The sequence below is a fragment of the Lithobates pipiens genome, unplaced genomic scaffold, assembly GCF_037356315.1.
Source record: "Lithobates pipiens isolate NorthernLeopardFrog02 unplaced genomic scaffold, aLitPip1_a1.2 Scaffold_23, whole genome shotgun sequence".
NCBI classification, from domain to species: Eukaryota; Metazoa; Chordata; class Amphibia; order Anura; family Ranidae; genus Lithobates; species Lithobates pipiens.
In genome coordinates, this window is record NW_027507785.1 from 217747940 (window position 1) to 217770487 (window position 22548).

General features: G+C 39.9%; 1 protein-coding gene across 4 annotated transcripts in view; it reads left to right on the forward strand.

The window, feature by feature from the left end:
- The window catches only part of TLCD4 (TLC domain containing 4), a 125238-nt gene that overhangs the window by 99338 nt on the left and 3352 nt on the right, over positions 1-22548 (forward strand). For all 4 annotated transcript variants that reach the window (XM_077452861.1, XM_077452862.1, XM_077452860.1 and 1 more), the window contains one exon: positions 18539-18612. In XM_077452861.1, coding sequence (XP_077308987.1) covers positions 18539-18612 — 74 coding nt within the window. The remainder of the gene's footprint in view (positions 1-18538; positions 18613-22548) is intronic.

Genomic DNA, 22548 nt, shown 5'->3' on the forward strand with positions numbered 1-22548 from the left:
CTGACCCTAACACTAAGCTTCTCAAGCGCATGCCATGACAAACGTCAACACTCGTTATGATGCATGTTGATGAGCAACGTAAATTGTATTGCAACAAGTGGCAACACACTCTACTCTGATGCATTTCTGTTGCTTTCAATGAAAAATGCATCAGGCAGAAAAAAACAAAAACGCCAAAATGCAATGGTGTGAAGAGGCCCTTAAACTTAGACCTGGCCCTAATATTAACCCTTTTCATTTAACCTCCCTCCTAATAACTGGACCGGTAATCTAACCTTTACCCTAATGTCGCATACACGCGACCGGACTTTCCGGCAGACTAGGTCTGATGGTCTTCCCGACAGACTTTCGGCGGACTTCCGACGGACTTTCCGAACGAACGGACTTGGCCACACACAATCACAGCAAAGTCTGATGGATTCAAATGTGATGACGTACGACCGGACTAGAATAAGGAAGTTCATAGCCAGTAGTCAACAGCTGCCCTAGCATCGGTTTTTGTCCGTCGGACTAGCATACAGACAAACTGATTTTTCAACCGGACTCGAGTCCATCGGAAAGATTTGAAACATGTTCTAAATCTAAAGTCCATCAGATTTTTAGACAGCAAAGGTCCGATGGAGCCCACACACGATCGAATTGACCGGTGCATTCGTTCCGTCGGACCTTTGCTGTCAAAAAGTCTGGTCGTTGTGTACACGGCATTACACTTAATAATATCGTTCCCCTAACTTTAATCCTAAAGCTACAGTCCCTTGAAAAAGTTTTCATACACCCTGAAATGTTCCACATTTGTCATGTTACAACCAAAAATGTAAATGTATTATTGTGATTTTATGTGATAGACCAACACAAAGTGGCACATAATTGTGAAGTGGAAGGATAATGATAAATGGTTTTCAAATGTTTTTACAAATAAATATCTGAAAAGTGCGGCGTGCATTTGTATTCCGCCCCCTTTACTATGATACCCCTAACTAAAATAGAGTTGAACCAATTGCCTTCAGAATTCACCCAATCCGTAAATAGAGTCCCCCTGTGTGTAATTTTATGTTTTTGGTTGTAACATGAGAACATTTGGAAAATTTCAAGGGGTATGAATACTTTTTCAAAGCACTGTAAGGCTGGGTTCACACTATTGCCAATTGGATATGGGTTTCCCTGCATCCAATTTGCATGTCGGGAGCCTGTGACTGGCTCCCAATGGAGCTGGTTCACACAGCTCTGGGACAGCTGCGGAGTGAATTGGACAGGAGTCCTGTGTGTCTTCTGGTCTGTTTCAGGTCTGAATTCAGCCAAATACTTTGAACCGAAATTTATCCTAAAATGGTGAACAGGGACACACCAGGAACACTTATCCTTCACCCTACACTGAAAAAATATCTGCTTTAACCTAACCCTAAAAAGAAAATTCCCGGAAAGAAAAGAAGATTCCCAGCCACGAAAATTCTTTTCTGTAGCAACATGAGGTAAAATTGGAGGCTTGGTTGGCCGAATATTGAAATCAATGGTGGCACCATTGGATCACAAAACGCATGAATTTTCTGATTTTCAAAAGAAAATTCTTTCGAAATTCGACCATGTATGGCCAGCCTTAGAAGCTTGGTCGGGATTTTATTTACACATGTCCCAATTAAGGAGTTTTCCCGGTCATTTATATTTGTTCACATTGAAAGCTGTGCCTCCTGAGATCTAAACCAATAATGCACTGCAGGTACTATTAGGGGTTCCTTACAAAGCCAGGCATTCTTAAGTGCTTTTGATTACCCTTCTGTGAGATAGAGAATCATCTCTACTTCCCATGTTTTGTCAGATATAGAAACGAGACTTACCTAGTCTTAGAAACCTTCAATGAACTCTTATGCCGCGCACACGCGACTGGACCTGACTAGGTCCGACAGAATGAATCTGTCGGATATTACGATCGTGTATGTTTTTTTCCCCCAAAAGTCAGACGGACCTAGAAATAAAACATGTTTCAAATGTTTCAGACGGACTCAAGTGTGGTCGAAAAATCCATTCGTCTGTATGCTAGCCGACGGACGAAAACCGACTCTAGGTCAGTTATTGGCTACTGGCTATGAACTTCCTTATTCTAGTCCAGTTGTACGTCATCACGTTCAAATCCATCAGACTTTCATTTGGAAAGTCTGTCAGAACTCCGCCGAAAGTCCGTCGGGAAGACCATCGGACCTAGTCTGTCGAAAAGTCTGGTCGTGTGTACGTGGCATAAGTTGTACAATCTTTTGACTAATGAAATGTGCACACCAGACCCCTTGTAGATGACTTTTATGAAATATAATATATGAGCATCCTCTAATCTAGATGAATGCACAGAATAAACTGCACAATTATAAACTAAAATGAAACAAATACCATCCATTTCAATCAATAACCTTTTTAGCTAGATCAACAGACTTATTTAATCGGGCAGAGCAGTGGGAGTGATGTAAAGTAACCCACAGCAAACCATCAGATTTGACCTTGATCAGTATATAAGTCTCAGCAATAAAAGATTAGTTGCTGTGTGTTTCAGTGTGTTGTCTGTTGCTGTGTGCTTATTAAATAAGAGCATACATTTATATACTCCATTAATTATCCCCCCCCCCCATCTAATGTGTAATAGTGGGCTTCTGTGCTTTCTAAATATCACCCTGCCTGAAGCTTCATGTTATGTAGATGTAAAACACAGCATGTCTCTGGGGTTAAAGTAAATATGCCGTTAGGGTAAAATAAAATGAAACATACATAAAATACAATTGAAATACAGGTTTGTAAAATGCCATCCTTTGAACCGCAGTCAATGACTCTTATTTGCAGCTACAGTTCAAAGGAGACACTGCCTTTCTCTGTTGCGGACATTGTTGTGATGTTGGCTCCAGATATTGCATGTGGCCATTACTGTTGGCTGTTTTATACCCTGAAGCCATCTGATGAAAGGGGAAGAAGGCCTTGGCTTGGTCCACAAGCCAAGTGGTGAGGTGCTTGACTTGTATGGGGCTTGTGGGTACAGGTGGCTCTGAGGGGAACCTGAGAGCATGGCTAGGCAGTAAAAGAATAAACTAGGATAGACAGATGCCCTGGTGCTCTGTCAATGGGCCACACATGGAGAGAAGGTGATGACAAGCCAGGTTTAGTGGAGAGAGAAGAAAAAGTGGTGCACAGAAAGGAGGATTTCTGGGATATTATTGTACCAATAAATATAGAAATGATTACATATCTATATAAAAATGTTGATCTTTATTCAATTTTAACCATAAAAATTATTGTATAATAGAAAAAGGGTCCTATAAAAACATCTCAATATAATATGTTATGTAAGTCTATGGCAACAATCACTCTTCCATAAGTCCATCAGAGAAACAACCCCAACGTGTTTCAACTTCTTAGTCTTCCTCAGGGGATTATATATTCTCAGAAACAAGTTGTCCCGAGGAAGACTAACAAATTGAAATACGCTTTGGTTGTTTCTCTGACGGACTTCAAGAATAGTGATTGTTGGTTAATATTGAATAAAGATTTTAAATTTTTATATACCTATGTATTAATTACTATATTTATTGGTACCGTAAAATCCCCCTTTCTATGTTCCCCTTTTTCTTCTTGAAGTTTACTGGGATGTACCAATCCCTGCTTATTGGGATATAGGACCAATTGTTTTTAATTTAGTAAAGATAGCCCTTCCAGCCTGTTGCTGTCTATGCTCATAGCCCAGAGTTATGCCCTTTCCGTGAGATTTACAGATCTTGACACAGCTCCACAAAGACCAGTGTGAATGAAGCTTTAGTTTTACTTTTCCTGAGGAATGGGGTCCCACAGGGCTACTGCATTCCAAAAACACCCTGGCTTAAGGGACCTGTGTATACCTATAGATTTCTTCCTGCGAGCCCCAAAACTGGGGAGCTAATTTCTGTGAATCTCAACAATGAATCTCTGGCCTGCACCCTTTATCCCTTTAGATCAATTGTGAAGCACAGAAGGCAGAGAGGGGCGGATTGTTGCTCAATTTTACAAGGTCTACTTGATTGGTAGGGAGACAAAGCTAACTTATCAGTCATGAAGTTATCATCTCACAAGGTTTCTCTTTTTTTGTAGTTATTGAACAGATAGAGCAAAACACTTTCAGCTATATTTTCAGCAGGTCAACAGGAAGGAAATTACAGAAGTTATGGTCAACATACAATTTAAAGTGGAAGACAAGGCTAAATACAGTTATTCTTAAAAAATGCAGTTTTCACCCCACCTATGCTGAATAGCCTTTTTAAAATGTATGTGTACATACATTTAATCCTGCCTGGTTTGGTCACGTGATCAAGAAGATCCAGAGGAGAGAGCTCTAAAATAAATGGGCAATGGGAACCGCCAGCTGATACCATGGCTCCAGGAATTTACAGCCATTGTTGAGCGCTCCCTTGGGCTGCATTTATACCAGAGCAGTGCGACTTTCAGGATTTTTCATTTGATAATTTTTTAACATTTTTAGAAGTATATTACAAGCATTTTAAAAGCATATTGCGAGTGTTTTTATAGCTTCAGGCATTTTTGTTTAACCAATAGAAAGCACTAGGGGAGGAGAGGTGGAAGAGATTAGGGTGGAGAGCTAATCTTTAAGCAGAAAACATGTGATAAAACGCTCATGTCCCACATTTTCACGTGTTCCATTTGAAGTCTATGGGGCCCGATCTGCCAAAAAGAAACCTATGTGCTTTTTTGAGCAACAGGCGTTTTGCTTCAGGCGACAGAACGCTGAGATTTGAACACGGGCCATTGAAATGAATGGAATTTGGATTATTGAGCATTTTAGAGCTGCAAGCTTCAAGCAGAAAAGCACTCAGTTTTGAATGGAGACTCAAACGAGAGCTGTAGCTGCTGGATCATGTGACCAGATTAAAAATAGGCATTTAAACAGATATCATAGAAAAGACACATCAACATAAGTGATATAGATGCTGCCACCTAAAAAAGGGTTGCAAAATGGGAAAATCTCCCCAGTAGGGTTCTTCCACAGTAAAGTTACGATCATTAGAAGAGTGGTATTAAAAAAAGGTTTTTAAAGAAAAAATGGCAACAAAGCATATACACATGAACGTTTAAAATATGAGCTCTGGTCGGAGATGTATAACATCATTCAATATATCTACAACAGTATATACCAGGGGTCTCAAACTGGCGGCCCTCCAGCTGCTTTGAAACTACAAGTCCCATGAGGCATTGCAAGGCTGACAGTTATAAGCATGACTCCCACAGGCCGAGGCATGATGGGACTTGTAGTTTTGCAACAGCTGGAGGGCCGCCAGTTTGAGACCCCTGGTATATACCCATACAGTGGTACATATTAATAATCAAAAATTCTAGTGTGCAAATTTCCAACGTGTTTCGATGTGAATGGTCAAAGTCTTCCTCAGGGGAGTAATTGCTGTCAAAAAATATATATATGTACATTATTTATACATGTTAGCACACAAGATATATGCACAAATAAAATCCCTTGTATTCACAAGGAAACATAGAATATTTGCGGTATAGTTACCAACGAAGGATGTATGTAGACAATTTCCAGACCAGAATGATGTTATACATCTCCGACCAGAGCTCATATTTAAAACGTTCGTGTGTATATGCTTTGTTGTCATTTTTTCAATAAAAACCTTTTTTAATACCACTCTTCTAATGATTGTAACTTTGCTACGGAAAAACCCCACTGGGAGATATTTTCCCTTTAGGTATTTAAAAAGGTACTTTATACAGGCAATGCAGAAGTCATGAAAGCGAGGGCAGGCAGCATTTTTAGGAATATTTGTAGTTAGTCTTTCCTACAGTAGTAGAACGTTGGATCTCCAGGCTGGCTTTGCTATCTGGCAGAGCTGTGTAAATCTCCGGAACGGATACAGATAAAAATAATCCTTTGATAGGTAAAACAGCTCTTATATGTATTATATCTGTGTTTAGTGTTTTGGCTGGTGTTCAGCTTTAAGTTAAAGGATTCTTGCAGACAATATCAGAAATACTTTTTATGGATAGTTACCAAGTTATCTTCTAAATATAGTTATTACTATTTACAACTGTAGGTCAGAGTTTTCTAGGAATGTTAATATGTTCCTCAGAAAAGACTTTGATAAGGAGCCCATTGGAAAGCTAACTCTGCAAGGAACATTTTTTACAGGGGGACTTTCCCGAATCAACGTGATACACACGTAGTAATGGGAATCTTGATAAATAACACAGAGCACAGGTGTTCAGAGGGAGTGGACACATTTGTTACAAAGCTGTACACACTGTTCCTATATTAGGAAACTTTCCATACACAGATCAATTTAATCTCTTACAGCAGACACCTGCTACAGGATACAGTAAACATAACTCATTTAAATGTAACTTGTGTTTTTGCCATGTTGGCGAATGCAACAGAGTCACCTTAATTCTTGTTTCCAGCAGATACCTACCTTTCATGCCCCCACTGCTTCCTCTAGCTATCAGCGCAAAAAAAAAAAGAAAGCCCTTTATAAGCGTTAAATGATTCTATTTGGTGCTTACACAAGGGGATTTCATCTGTACCACCATGTGTATGAGCTATGCCAATCAATTAGCACCATTCTTATCAAGTATGAATTAGGGGAGTGAGTCACATGTTCCACCAGGCCCAGAAGGCCTGGTGTGACTCACTCCACATAGTCTACAGCAGTGGTCTGCAACCCTGTCCTCAGGGCCCACTAACAGGCCAGGTTTGCAAGATAACTTAAATACATTACAAGTGATATCATTTGCTGCTCAGTGATTGCAGTATCCTAGCCTGCATCTCCCCAAGATAATACATAAAACCTGGTCTGTTAATGGGCCCTGAGGACAGGGTTGATGACCACTGGTCTACAGTCTATAGCAGTGTTTCAACCCCAGTCCTCAAGGTGCCCCAACAGGTCATGTTTTCAGGATTTCCCTCAGATGAAACAGCTGTGGGAATTACTAAGGCAGTGAAACTGATCAAATCACCTGTGCAAAATAATGGAAGGCCTGAAAACATGACCTGTTGGGGCGCCTTGAGAACTGGAGTTGAGAAACACTTGGCTATAGTTCTGTATAGTCTATAGTCCTGGAAAGGCAATGTCTATTGCCTAGGAAATATCCTGTTAGCCTAGGAATTTCCTGCAACTCTTGGGATTTCCCAAAAAGGGACCTGAAGGCAGACATTTACTTGCTGGATAAATCTGGTATTGCAGAGGAAATATGAATGCAAAGTTCTCTTTGGTAGCCTCTGGATTTTACTGGTTGTAGTCCCACCTGACCACCAATGTGGGTATTAAAGGCATGGGGTCCTGCTGCCGTTCACCAAAGTGCTATTATGGCATGGAAAGCTCTTATCTTATAGAAGGTTTTCATATTCTATTTTTTTGGAAATTCAATTTCCCAGATATAACGGTAATGGAGTTTAAATAACATGTAATGGTGAGCAACATACAGAGTTCAGATGTGTATGAAAGGTAAAATAAAATATATTTCTCCTGCAGTCGGAGTACCTTGAGATTTTAGGAGGCAACTTCAATGGTCAAAGTATATCTAAACATCAGAATGTATTTTGGATAGAATCAGGTTTTTTGTTTTTCTGTTTATTTTTCTTTGCTGTCTGTGTCCTCCGCATTGGGTAGATTTATCCTCTCTACTTGCCCTGATGATCGTGGTCAACAGAACTAAAAAGTGAGGGCAAATCCAAAATTTGGAGTTGTCACTAGAACTATCAGTTTATGATTAAGAAGGGAAACCTTTCAATGAGGAGGTTTGTTCTGATGACAACTATCCAAGAGAGGATTTCCTGTACATAAGGGTGATATCCTCTTACTTACTGGTGTGTCTCCCAGAGAGGGAATGATGGTAAAGTTCCCCAATGGGAACAGACAGTAAAAAAACAAATATGTGTAGAAACATCCCATATTTTTGTATCGTTATATGGCAAAGGCAGCTTTTTGAAGGCACATCACATGTATTGTCAGAGCATAATCTATCACATTAGATGGTGATCTGAATGCATGGTATTGCGTTAACCTAACTAATGTCCTTACTCTCTGTACTTAATACTAAACATAACAGATGGGTATTATTCATTCTGTTTCATGTTCTCAGCTTCCACAAACATATATTAAGCCAGTTACTGACTTGTCTGTGTGTACTACTAATAGTATAAGCCAAGCTTTTCCAGTGCTTGAGAATATGGATTTTCCAGTATGTAAGAGTACTGGTATAAAGACCGTTCGTATATGTTGCGTTGAAGTCACCTCTTGCCTTTTAGGTTTATGTGCGCTGATAAAGCTGTAAGTATGTCTTGCTAGTGTAGCCTCTTAGAAGAAAGAGGTCACTTGATTCCTCTTAGGTAACCAGCCACACTACATTCTCATTAAAGAACCACCTTGGTAAGCATTGTTAAGGTTTCATCTCAGATACAGCTGGGGATCATTCTCATGGCCATACAGAGCAAGGGATGCTGACAATATCTTCATCTCCATTTTGTGTTTTTCACACATATCATTCCTGTTCTCTAAAATACATTGGGGTTAATGTTAAAGGGCTGATGGACAGGTAAGTGAAGGAGTAGCCAACAGCAACCAATCAGCTTTCATGGTAACAGCACAGGTTGGAAAATAAGCAAGCACATGAGCACAGTAGAAGTACATCAACCTTTCCTTTCCTCTACTTTTTACACATAAATCATTGTAGGCCTCTTCTATGAAAGTGTATAAAATAAGAACTCTTTATTGCCCATAGAAACCACTTAAACTTGTCCTTTCATTCTCTTAGTACAAGGGTAGATATTCTAGGCATTCCCGCTGTGGTGAACCTACAAATCCCATCATGCCTCCGCCTCTAGGAGTCATGCCTGTGATTGTCAGGGTCTTGCAATGTCTCATGGGACTTATAGTTTCAAAACAGCTGGAGGGCCGAGGTTGCCTACCCCTGTCTTAGTACATTATAGTGAAGGGAAATGGAGACCCAGACTAGCTGCTGTGGGTACTATAGTTCTTATTTAAGACTCATTGGTGATCTGTCTGGGCCAGATCATCTGTTCTATTCTTCTGTCATTCCTTCATTTTATCATTCCTTGTTCCTTTTTTCCTGGTGTTTATTGTTCACATTTTATAGTTTTTCACAATTTGCTAGGCGAGTGGGCTGTGTTTGTCATTTTTCATACTGTTGTAAAACCATTTGGTAGGCTGTGCCAGTGGTCTCTGACATTGAGCAAATTGAGGTTCCTAAACAGGACAGTAGGAGCAATGGATTGAAATATCTCTTAGAAATAATTTTCAATAGTCCACACACTGACAGCTGCAGAAAGGTCACTTCTGATTGGCTGTCATGGGTCACTGCACACCATTGCTCTTTTCATAGATATTAAAGGTAATTTGAAGCAAAAAAAAAAAAAGTACCCATCATCATGGTTCTTCCCATGTCTTCACGTTGAGATATCATTCTCAGGTAGCACCACAGGAGGCTAAATCCTAGTCTCTGGTTTCTGGTATGCAAATAGCGACCCAGCCCTTCCTGCCTTCTAAGTCTCACTTTTGAACCATTAAAGTGCTTTAAGTTTTTCTGCGCCTAACCCCAAAACTTTCATCAATGTGCAACATTATAAAAAATGCTATGAGGGGGTGTGGGTTGAGTGACCTCATATGATCCGGCACCTCATCCCTTATAATAATAGGGGATTATAGCGGTGCCTTATCAATATAAGATTGCACTATTTTACTTAGTTTTTAGTTTTCATTTTATTATAAAGATATACAAAGAACAATAAATATAGAATGCATAAAATATAAGCAGAGTAATACACAGACAATAATACTGCCCAAAGTATCCATATGGTTGAAATTGTATATCTTTATAAAAAAAAAATTAATTTCCTAAGTAAAATACTGCAATCTTATAGCTATAAGGCACTGCTACAATCCCTATTCAATTCCCCTTTTTGTATTTTATTATTATAAAAAATGCATGTGATAAGATGTAATAAAAATAAAATAAAAATAAATACAGTGCCTTGAAAAAGTATTCATACCCCTTGTGAAGTGGAAGGAAAATGATAAATGGTTTTACAAATAAATATCTGAAAAGTGTGGTGTGCATTTGTGTTCAATTTTTGTCTCATCTGACCAGATCACCTTCTTTCACGTTTGCTCTGTCCCCCATATGGCTTCTGCAAACAAGGCTTCTTATGGCTTTTTCTCAACAATGGCTTTCTTCTTGTCACTCTTCCATAAAGGCCAGGTTTGTGGAGTGCACGACTAATCGTTGTCCTGTGGAGAGATTCTCTCAAATGAGCTATGGATCTCTGCAGAGTTAGCATGGGCCTCTTGGCTGCTTCTCTGATTAATGTCGGGCCTGTCAGTTTAGGTAGATAGTCATGTCTTGGTAGGTTTGCAGCTGTGCTATATTCTTTCCATTTTTGGATGATGGATTGAACAGTGCTCCGTGAGATGTTCAAAGCTTGGGATTTTTTTATACCCTATCCCTGCTTTTCCACAACTTTATCCCTGACCTGTCTGGTGTGTTCCTTGGCCTTCATGGTGCTGTTTCTTCACTAAGGTTCTCTAACAAACTTCTGAGGGCTTCACAGAACAGCTGTATTTATACTGAGATGAAATTACACAAAGGTGAACTCTATTTACTTATTAGGTGACTTCTGCAGGCAGTTGGTTCCACTAGATTTTAGTTAGGGGTATCAGAGTAAAGGGGGCTGAATACAAATTAATGCCACACTTTTCAGATATTTATTTGTAAAAAATTATGAAAACAATTGTGAAAACCATTTATCATTTTCCTTTCACTTCACAATTATGTGACACTTTGAGTTGGTCTATCACATAAAATCCTAATAAAATATATTTACGTTTTGGTTGTAACATGAGAAAATGGAAAATTATGAATACTTTTTCAAGGCACTGTATAATCATCAAAACGGTGTTATGACTAATATAGAAAATATCCAATATCATAAATGTGAATATTTCAGTCTCTAGTATAACGTAACTCCTAGTTCTCCATCATATCCACCTCTCAGTTAAGATTCCATAGACATAATGTGTAGACACTCCCACCACCAACACACTCATGCACTCACATCCAGATATAGACCTGCCAATAACTCAGATCAAGCACGCTTTTCCCTCTCCAGGACTGTACTAGTTCCATTCCACTGAAGCGTCTTTCCACATTTTTCCTCCCATGGACACTTAGGACAGTGTAGACTACATCCACTTTAATTACGTGTATGGTCCTTTAAGAGATCACAGTCCCACCAACCAAGCTCATACAACACAGGAGTTCTATATAGTTTTAAAATATAAAACTTAAAAGCAATGCACTTATAAGATAACAGAAAGCTGGCCGCAGTCCTGGTTTCAGCAAATGCGTCATCTGGCTCCGCCCTATGCTTGTTGTCACATGACTTCCTCAGGGTTACAAGCTTGGTATATTGTGGAAACACAATTGGTCTACAGCCACTCATAATTACCATTTACATATTATTTATCACTCAAAAGGGAGTATATAGGTAGCACATGATTGTAATATTATTTAATATTGGATCATTAGTGTGATGGGCAGCTTTACTTGGCAGTAGTGGGGATTAGTAGCTGGGGGTGAGGCCAGGCTCTTGACCATGAATACGGGGTTCATATTTGCATACCAATGACCAGATACAGGGATTTAGGACACCAGAACACTGAACAGAAAAGCTTACCGGAGGTGCAGTTTAACTTTTTTTATTTTACAAAAGGTTTACGTTTAATAAATATAAAAGGGATCATTTCTTCTTTTGCAGGATGTACATGTTTTATTTTAAACTGTATTTAGATGGTTTTTTTTTTTTAAACAATAGATATTAGCATTACAATTTTTTTTTTTTTTTTTACATTTTAAATTGAAGTTATAATATTTCTCTCTACAGTCATGTGACAGTATATGGTTATTAAGCAGCAGAAGTGAAAGTGATGTGTGATTATCTAATATTGTTTTTATTATATCATCCAGCAGTGAACAGAAAACATTGCTTAGTTTTTGTTTGTTTTTTAGGCGGGGGGGTTGGAAGTAATATGGCTTTTCAAAATCAGCTGCTATATGTCTTCTTGCAAAACTGTATCAGCGATCTGTATAGCTACATGAGAACTGCGATAAGTATTAGTCTACAGGCTATTGCTCCCAAACTTGCTGCTCAAGGGCAATGACCTTAAAGATGTACCGTAGTTCTTTTCACTGGTTATAATTAAGCTAAACTCAAAGCGGCTGAAGTGAATAACCTATTGGTTTTAGAGAATAACCCATTCGTTTCTTATCTGCCTTGAGGACTTGGGCAGCGGGATATCCTCCTAATTTATTTGTTTGTGACTCCTTATTCTGGATTAGTCTATTTACAGCATGTGAAAAATCTCTAGAGAAGCACGGCACTTTATTTTGTATTTTTTACAAACAGAGGTAATGCGAAAAGATCAAGCATGGATATGATATATGAGTCCTCAAAAAGTCACTAGATCATTTAAACCTCCAAAGTCGTCCTGAAATTGGAATACAATATTTTTCTAGCCTTCGTCATTAAAAGAGATTTAAAGTGGTTTTAAAGTTAAAGTAGAAGTCCATGCTAACACTAAAATCCCTGCATCTATAGACACCCACGATCTAACACTAACCTATCTAGCCCTGTAAAGAAAAAATTAGTATACATACCTTTTCTGAAGCTGATCTGATCCAACGCTGAGATGTCAGCCGCTGCTTTGCTGTGTAGGGGGGTGCAGAGGACATGTCTGATAACGGAAGCCCCTTAGTAACTCTATGGGTGACGTCACTCCTGAATTCAATTCACAGCCGTGTCAGGTCGGATTCGCTTCAGAAAACATATGTATACTAATTTTTTCTTTACAGGGCTAGATAGGGTAGTGTTAGATCGTGGGTGTCTATAAATGCAAGGATTTTAGTTTTAGCATGGACTTCCACTTTAATGCACCCCTGAATGCAGAAAGTGCACCACACCCACACGATGTAATAGAAGTCTATGGCTCAAAGCAGCTAACCCACAGGAAAGTCACAGGGGCACTGCTCTGCACCCGTGGTGCTTGTAAATCACAGTACATCAGTGTGAAAGCAGCCTTCTAAGGGGTTCAAGACAGTAAGAGCTCATTTACATTTGCAGTTTGGGGGGCAGTAAAACCCCATAGTTCATTGTGTCCCGCGACCAGTTACCAAATCACTTAAATAGACCTCGGTCTTCAGGAGTTTGAGCAGTCATGGTGTACAATGTCCAAACTTCTGAGCGTGATGAGAAGTCCTCTTAAATCCCAGACAATTGCATGCTCACAATTTGGTAATGTGTGTCTAAGGTGAATTGCCAGGGCAATTGTCACACTTCTGGAGACCTCTGCCCTGTCTCAAGAGTCAAGTTCATACTAAGTGGGGCTCATATTTATAAGAATATGTCTAGTTATTCAAATTCTTAAGTGAGGTTTAGATCACTACGCAAATTTGTTTCAAAATTCTTAACTTGGGTATATGACTGTTGAAGACCTAATTTGGTCAGTCTTGTAATAGGTAATACACATGGGAACTTGCCATGTGTCTATCATGCATTTGCACTGAATTCTGTTCACTGAAAGTACAGCTTTAGCCCTATATAAAAATATATCTTGTATAGTACTGGTCAAGCTATGTTCTTTATTCTCTGTGTATAATGAAAGTGATTTATCACTATATATCCACTTGTGAACTCCTGCACAAGGCTGCTCTTTGCAAAAATGCAGCTGGTCTTGCCCCCCTGGGCTCCTCCTCTAAGCAGCATTGAAAAGTAAGTCTTGCTGGTATTATACATTCGTTCACCCAGCATGTACATTCATTAAGAAATCCTAACCAAGGTTGCCATTTTTTTCTGTTTATTTAAATAAATTATTGGACAACAATTCCAACATGTTCAATCTCTAATGAGGCTGGTCTTTCTAGGTCTTCCTTTGGTCTTCAAGGTTCTTATGGAACAAAAACTATTACTCATACTCCATGTATTGGAGTAATATTTTACAGTAGCAATAAACATTGGTGGGCTTTGGCCTGTTACCGATTAATGAGCAGATAAGTGGGAGGAAGAACAAGTGGGGAATCCAGTTTTATAGCTATGCAAGTAGATCTAAAGCAGAAGTTCACTTTTGGATGTAAATGAGACATCACCATAATGACCAATAATCATATTCTGAAGTAAAATAAACCTGTTGTATGTAAGGGATAAAAACAGAGTGCTGGACAAAACAAAGTTTTAAGTACATTAATCAACCTACTATTACTTAAGTATCTACTTAAGTAGTTAAATGATTAAAATTAATATTTATTTGTTTTCATATGTTAATCAGCATCATTGAGTCACCCAATGGTGAATGGGATGCAATGTACACCTAAATGACTTAATTGGAACATTTGATATTGTGGGACAGAACAGCAAAATAATTTTTTTAATTCTTCCCTGATACTGCTACGGGCATTTTTTCTGATCATCTTGGCCAATATTATAAACTCTAATAAAAATCTGATGACATTTTGCTTGGTGCCAGATGGGAATTGTAGACAGGCAACCATTACAAATTAAATTTCCTTTTGGGCACAAAAATAAAGGCCTATCTGAACAGAATGCCTAATACATGTGGGTTGCATTCATTTTAATTCACTACACTGTCTGATAATATCTCATTGTAAGAATGGAGGTGATTATTTCACTCCTCTGTTTTCAAGAAAAGTGGTCGGAAGTGGCACCTGCAAGGCTTTATTCACATAATTAACATTTTGGGATTTTTTTCATGTTGCCATTTTTCTTGTGCAATAAAAAATTGATTAATGAAACCAGGTTATTCTTTTCCACATTTTCAGATACTTACATTGCTTAAAAGCTGATTGTGTGAACAGCTTGTCACCTTGATGACTTATCAAAGGCATTTTACACAGTTTTATATGAGGTAGAAACCCTTCCATTGGTGGAGTGATTGTGACTAGCAGTTTCAGTATGTCAATAATCACCTCCAAATATTCTATCAACCTTGACCTTGCAGGCGTACAGCAAAACCTGCTAAAATAATTTGGGCTTTTCCAAGGCTGAATCTGTGTTGTGCCAGAGAAGATCCAAGCAGCTCTTGAAAACAGTTGAAGAGCAGGGATGCACCTGGTATTACCTTAGCCAGTGCTATATTTAGACCCCTTTCACACCACAGAGCCTATTGCGTCGGCAGTATATCGCCGCTATTTTTATCGGCGTTTTACCGTCGGATTTGCAGTGCATTTTGGCCACTAGCGGGTCGCTTTTACCCCCCCCAGCGGCCGAGAAAGGGTTAAAACCACCCGCAATACGCCGCAATAGCGGCGTTTTGCCGGCGTTAATACAGCGCTGCCCCATTGATTTCAATGGGGAGGGGTAAACACACCGCTCCTTCACCGCTCCAAAGAAGCTGCTGGCAGGACTTTTCCTGATGTCCTGCCAGCGCACCGCTCCGGTGTGAATGCCCTCGGGGCTTTCACACTGGAGACAAAGGAGCAGCAGTTTGAGGGCGGATTGCAGGTGCTATTTCTAACGCTATAGCGCCTGCAAAACGCCCTCGGTGTGAAAGGGGTCTTAAACATCATGCTGACAAATGCTAGTCTATACTGTATGAGGAATGGGACCAATTTGTAGACATGCATTCCTTTTGTCGTGTAACTGCAAAAAGCCAAAACAATAACACAATATTGGAAGTAGCTTGTGCCTACTTTATGTACAATTATTGTTGTAAAGTAAAAACTATCAAACAAAAGATATAAGAGACAAATGCAAGTTGCCTGAGATACATGGTCATTTGACTCCTCTAAACTGCCCCAGTTCGCAGTCCATCTACCAAAGTTTTTGGATTTACTCCAGACAATGGGAAAAAAAAAACTAATTTGTATACTCCATGAATAATGCTGCAGTCTAGGCACAGGCCTGTATGTATTGAACTTGTATAGTTATGTTCTTATCTCTCCTTTTAAAAAATGCTAGCTGCCTGGTTGTGATTGCTATTTTTTTCTATACTTTCAGATAATGATCCAGAACAAGTTTGCATAGTTCTGTTTTTTTTTTCTCTACACAAAAAGTGAAATGCAACCTAGCGCAATAAACCTTTAATTGAGTAAACATAAACACACGCACACTCACATGGTTAAAAGGAGAAAATGTGAGCACACCAGTGTAAAAGGGCTCTTACTGTGGAGGAGTGGGTTTTAGGCTGAACTGCTGAACCGGCCAAAATTCAAACCAATAATGGGCAGGCAGAAGGTACCAAGTTGATCATTCAATCAACTTGGGTACAACCAGCCTGCCGGATTTGCTTGCAATTATCACAGGTGGTTGCTATAGCCACCAGCGATGATCACTGTCTTCTCCCAGCTTCCCCTGCCCCCAGGGAGCAGACAATGGCTCGACAGGAGGGATTCCCCTATCAACACTGTCTTTGTTGATGGGGGAATCATGTGCATTTCTTTCCTGAAACCTGTGGTTGCAGGAAATACATTCGCACCATGTATGGCCTGCCTAAGTCAGGTGAAAAGGAATCATTATAATCAGAGCACCGATGAGAGCTTTGGAGTGCTGATGAGGCTTATAATGACTCTTATAACCTAGAGGTCCAACATTTAGGAGAGTTGGGTTTACTGTGAAGGAGTGGGTTTGGATCAAGGTGGAAAGGAGTGATTATAATCAGAGCTCTGGAGTGCTGATGAGGCTGGTATTGACTTTCTATAACCTAGAGCAGCCATTCTCAACCAGGGTTCCTCCAGAGTTGGCTAATGCCCTATACACAGGGTTGGATTTTCTGGTGGAAAACGTTAGATGGGAGCTTGTTGATGGAAATTCCGACCATGTGTAGGCACCATCAGACATTTTCCACTGAAATTTCCGTCACACAAAATTTGAGATTTGAATCTCAAATTTTCTGACAACAAAATCTGTTGTAAATTCTGATCATGTGTACACAATTCCGATGCACAAAGTTTTATGCATGCTCAGAATCAAGCAGAAGAGCTGCACTGGCTATAGAACTTCATTTTTGTCAACTCGTTGTACGTCACCGCGTTCTTGATGGTCGGAATTTCCGACAAGATTTGTGTGACCGTGTGTATGCAAGACAAGTTTGAGCCAACATCTGTTGGAAAAAATCCATGGATTTTGTTGTCAGAATATCCGATCAATGTCCGATCGTGTGTACGGGGCATAAGGGTTCCTTGAGCTGTGTCTAACTGACCTATCATGTGACGGTGCCTGCAATTTTTCCAAGTCCAACACCACTTGACAGAGCCAGAGCCATGTCTGTAAAAGAAGCATTCTTCCCACTGTCTGCCACCAACGGAGGGGGCAAATTCCCACTGGACTACTTTCAGCAGTGGTTCTCTAAAACCTGAAAATGATTGCAAGGGTTCCTTTCGGTTAAAAAGGTTGAGAAAGGCTGACCTAGATGTTCAACATCTCTGACATGGCATCTGCATCAGGTGGTAGTGGGGCCAGTGTTCTCCATGTCTCTCTCCTTCCTTAATCGGATCATCTGTAAGTGTGCATGGTGGTTGGTGACAATTTCCCAACCGTGACAGCAGGATCTTATCCTACACATCGGTGTTTCCTGCTGAATTCTCAGGTGAAGCTATACCAGCGATGCCATGTCTCTAGTGGTTGTGGAAGACAGTTTTTAAGGATGTATTTTTTTCCTTTTAACCATGTGAGTGCAATCCTACTGTGTGTGTTTATGTTTACTCAATTGAAGGTTTATTGCGCTAGGTTGTGCTTCCCTTACTTTTATGTTTTGGATTCAGATTGTTTGGAAGCCCTTTTTGGACAGTTCAAGGGATAACTGCATACACCCTGGCACGTCCTTATTGTTTCCTTTTGCACACAAGGGATATAGTTGGTTTCTGAATAATATAGAATATAGTTGATTTTTTTTTCTGACTTTCCTGGACTGCATACTTGTTCTGCCTCAGTAATTCAGAAAGTATTGAAGCCAGAGGGACAGGATAACAAACAAGCGACTAGCATGTTCAGAAGATCAGAAATGGCAGTTCCCATATTTCTCTCATGACAACTTAAAGTGGAAATACATTGCATCTGAGCACCACAAAGCAAAAATGATGTATGCCATAATTTGCCTAGGCAAAGAAAAAGGAAGTAAGTAAATATAATATACTTTAAATATAATATATATTTACTAATGCTAGCAGCATAAGGTTTACAAATAGTCAATGGTGATTGAGAGAGTGAAGTTCCACTTGGTGGCAAATGGAGTTATGACCCCTTCTATTTATAATTGTTCCATAAAGCTGGGTTGTATCACCTCGAGGCAGAAAATGGAAAACTCCTAATAAATAAAAAGGGAAATACTCATGTTGCAATAACTCTGAACTACTGTGTTGTTTCCCCCTTCAAAAACATGTTGATAACTTTATTTTGTAGGTAAAGGAATTTGTCCAGCAACTCTGTGCTATCCTGTTTCTTGTTTGTAATAATTCTTTTTACAACCATCAATTCACTTTCCAGGGTGAAGGAATGTTGCCATATTTTGGTAATTTCCGACTCCTAGCTGAATTCTCCACACCTTTTGTCAATCAACGGTAGGTGAAACAATTCCAATTTGAATATTATCTGTATAGTTCTTATTTCAAGCAGTATTAAAACCCAAAAGCAAACATTTATTATGTTGCAGCTTGCTAAATCGTAGATTTGATGACTGCATTCGTTTTCTTTCTTAGGCTCTCTTACTTCTATTTTCATCTGGTGATCTGGCCAGTAAGTCTGTTATTTTTCAAAAGGAAAAGCTCTGTTCCAGATGTAGCATTTTACATGGCTGAGAAAAAAAACATTTAATACTGAAAGAGGGTGCTTACAGTGATAAGCTTTTATCTATTCATGTAAAACCTTTATCCCAAAAGGAACAAAAATGGTGCTGTAACTGATTGTAAAGTATTAGCTGGAGTTTGGCTTCAATTTGTTAGTGTATCTAAATCTACTAATACAGCTAACATTCCCCTCTCCCCCCCAGACTGGCAATACTGCTGTCTACTGTGCCCCCTGTGCTCTCTCATCCAGGTTGGGGGCACACTAATAAGGAGATGTGTTACTGGCCAAATCACCATGTAAAATCAGAAGGGGAAAAAAAATAGTGCAGTCACCGCATCTAATGATTGGTAAGATGAATGAACTGTATTACATGTTTTGTTTTGGGTTTAATACTGCTTTATGGTTAGATAAAATGTCACATTAGACCTGGCCTTGTCAAATCGATCCAAGGTTTGGCAATCACAGCCTAAACTGTAAATCAGCAATTTTGTTGTTTAATCTATGTTGCTTTCCTACTCAGAAAAAAACATGTTAACACATACATCAGCCCCCTTTAGTAGCACAAGCTGCTTAATCTGCATTTACAGTTGGTGGTACACAGTGACTTTAGGTCTGAACCAGGGGTCTCCAGACTCTCTAAACAAAGGGCCAGTTTACTGTCCTTCAGATTCTCTGGGGCCAGTTTGAGTAGAAAATGCTTTGGCGTCAACGGGAGAGGACAAGGCTTCATCATTGGTATTAGTGGAAGGAGTAGAGTGAATTATTGGTATCAGGGGAAGGAATAGTGCCCCATCATTAGTGTCAGTGGGAGGAAGGTTGTCCCATTGCTGGTGTCAGTGTGAGGAGCAGTCCTTTGTGTTAGGAGGAGGAATAGTGTCAATCATTGATATCAGGGGAAGGAATAGTGCCTCATCACTGGTGTCAGTGGGAGGAATGGTGCCTCATTGTTTGTATGCAAGGGTCGGATAAAGGCAAGCAAAGAGCCGCAGTTTAGAGACCACTGGTCTAAACAATCAATTTTTTGACTAGGCCTGTACTTATTTCTAGACCTCCTGCTACCTTTTGACCTCATCCCTAAAGACTAACAAACTAACACGTGTCCCATCCCCCTACAGTCTAATATGATGGACTTGTTCTGACCCTTTCCCCAGTTGCCAATGTTTCTACTTAAGAGAAAGGGAGTACAGAGCTTGTTTGGCCTTTATTAGAAGAGATGTGTAAGGTACTGCATGTGTTAATTTTTCATATGTAGTAACAGTTATTTTTATACAAGCTATAAAGAGATCCACCCTTCTTGTCCAACCATTATTTGAAGAACTAGGTCATGTTTTGTGAAAATGTTGGCCTTGTCCCCTCAATACATCCACTGGTGTCAACCCCCTCCTCTTTGCGCATGTCTGTACTGACATCATTCATCACCTATGGCCTCCCATGCTATCTGCAGCCTAGCCATTAAAAATCTAGCACGTTCCCTGTCCGTAACTGCACACTAATATCCAATAAACTTAAATGGGACCCTCTCCTGCTATATGGGTACATTATATTCATGTCTCTGGGATGTTAATGCGCAGTCATAGGCAGACCACCTCAAAGTTTTTACTGATTAGGTTGCAGACAGAAGCAGGGAAAGGTATGTATGGACTTGCAAAAAGGAAGGTACACCCAGCCAGTTGTGCTGAGGCCTAGAAAGAGGACTGGCTGAATTTTGTGCAAAACATGAACTTATACATTAAGCTTTACTGTAATTTGAATTATTAATGCAAAAAAAGTTGTTAGGTATAACATTCAAAAAGAAGAGACTTAAAGAGACTCTGTCACTAACCTGTTCTTATCAATAATGTTGTCATAAGAATATATTTTATTTATGTTATTTACCTGTAAAAGCATATCATGTGTAGACCTTCAGAAGTCCTGATACTGCTACAGGGCACTGCCATCTTTGATGTCAAGCTGCCCCAGGGTTGTCACTAATGTGATATTCTATAATAATCCCCCTCGCTCCTCCACTGGCATCCACTATCAATAAAAGATAAAAATAAAAACACTGCAATTAAGCATTTAAAATACAAATTTAAGGTTTTGCTGTGCTTTTACCTGCAATTTTTACATTTGTGACAAGGTCTCTTTAAATATCAGCAAACTTGTATAGATTTCCCGTACAGACCATTCTGGGAATTCCACAGACGTTACTTCTAAAGACTTAATTTCGGTGTGCAGTCTGTACCCCTTCCCATATGTGCATAACCTATTTAGTCCATGGACCCAAACTCCAATATTGAATCCTGCATCTAGCTTGTCCTAGTAGCTTTTAAAAGCCTGGAGCAAGCTTTTTTAGATTGTACATGCTGACCTCCTGCCTGTTCAGTATCAATTAAACGCTTTGTAGGCATTGATTGACCTTGGAATTTGTTTCTAGCGTTCCCTAAAATACAATTCATTGGCGAATGAAGAAATAGTAAAGGTCATAGCCACTCTGCTGTAATTTATTGTAAAGATCTTTAAAATTGACTGTCTTCAAACTGAAAGATAATCTACTACAAAAACAATATGGAATTGACCTACTTCTTATATGCTTCTTGCCTGTTCAGGTTTTGGTGTTTTGCGATTCCCTTATCTTTACCATGCAGGGTTAATGACCTAAATTATTAAGGCCAAAGAATTAGCATGAGAGTAAAAGACAGGTATGCAATTGCAGCCTACAGTTTTCTCTCAGCGCAGACTTTAAACATATATGCAGAGTTTTATATATCGTTTTTAAGTTTTGCATAGAGTAAATAAAGCAGGATTCCACCCTAAAGTGGAACCTCCGCTGATCGGACCCCCCCCCTCCGGTGTCACAATTGACACCTTTCAGGGGGGAGGGGGGTGGAGATACCTGTCAAAGACAGGTATTTTCACCCACTTCCGGGCATAGACTCCCACGGGAGTCTACGCCATTTCCTGCCCTGCTGCGCTGTCTGCTGGGACACACACGGGTCCCAGTGACAGCACGGAGATTTCCTATTGCGCGGTGCGGCTCGCGCATGCGCAGTAGGGAACCGGGAAGTGAAGCCGATTCGCTTCACTTCCTGATTCCCTCACCTAGAATGGCGGCGGCAGCAGCCGAGGCCCGAGCGGTCGATCGGCCTCGGCTGCCGGCATCGCTGGAACCCGGGACAGGTGAGTGTCCATTTATTAAAAGTCAGCAGCTGTAGTATTTATAGCTGCTGGCTTTTAATATTTTTTTTTTTGGCGGAATCCCTCTTAAGGATGAAGGACCCTTAAAAATTTGTATTGCTGACTTTGCCCCCACTGGAGATGTAGGAGACTTGTCATTGGGCAGATATTGGTGCCAAGTTATACATGTCCCGCCCTGCTTCTTCTTGGATAGAGCACCCACCTATCTGCCTTTGTTGCCGCCATATTGGACACATGTCTCCAGGACAGAGGGCTGCTTACACATTCCCAGCCTGAAGCCCAACACTTTGAATAAAAGAATGTCCATACTCAGATGCATTTTCATTACTTTACTGCATGAACTTCATGATTTTTCCATAACACATCACAGTCAACATACTTGCTATCAGAACACCATTAGCATGAATAGACATTTTGTAGCAGTCATAGGCGTGCGCACAAGGTGCTCAGCACAGAGCACTTCCTATTCATTCACTGTCCAGTGCAGCTAAGGCTGCAGAGAAAGGGACTGGGGAATCTCTGTCCTCAGTCCC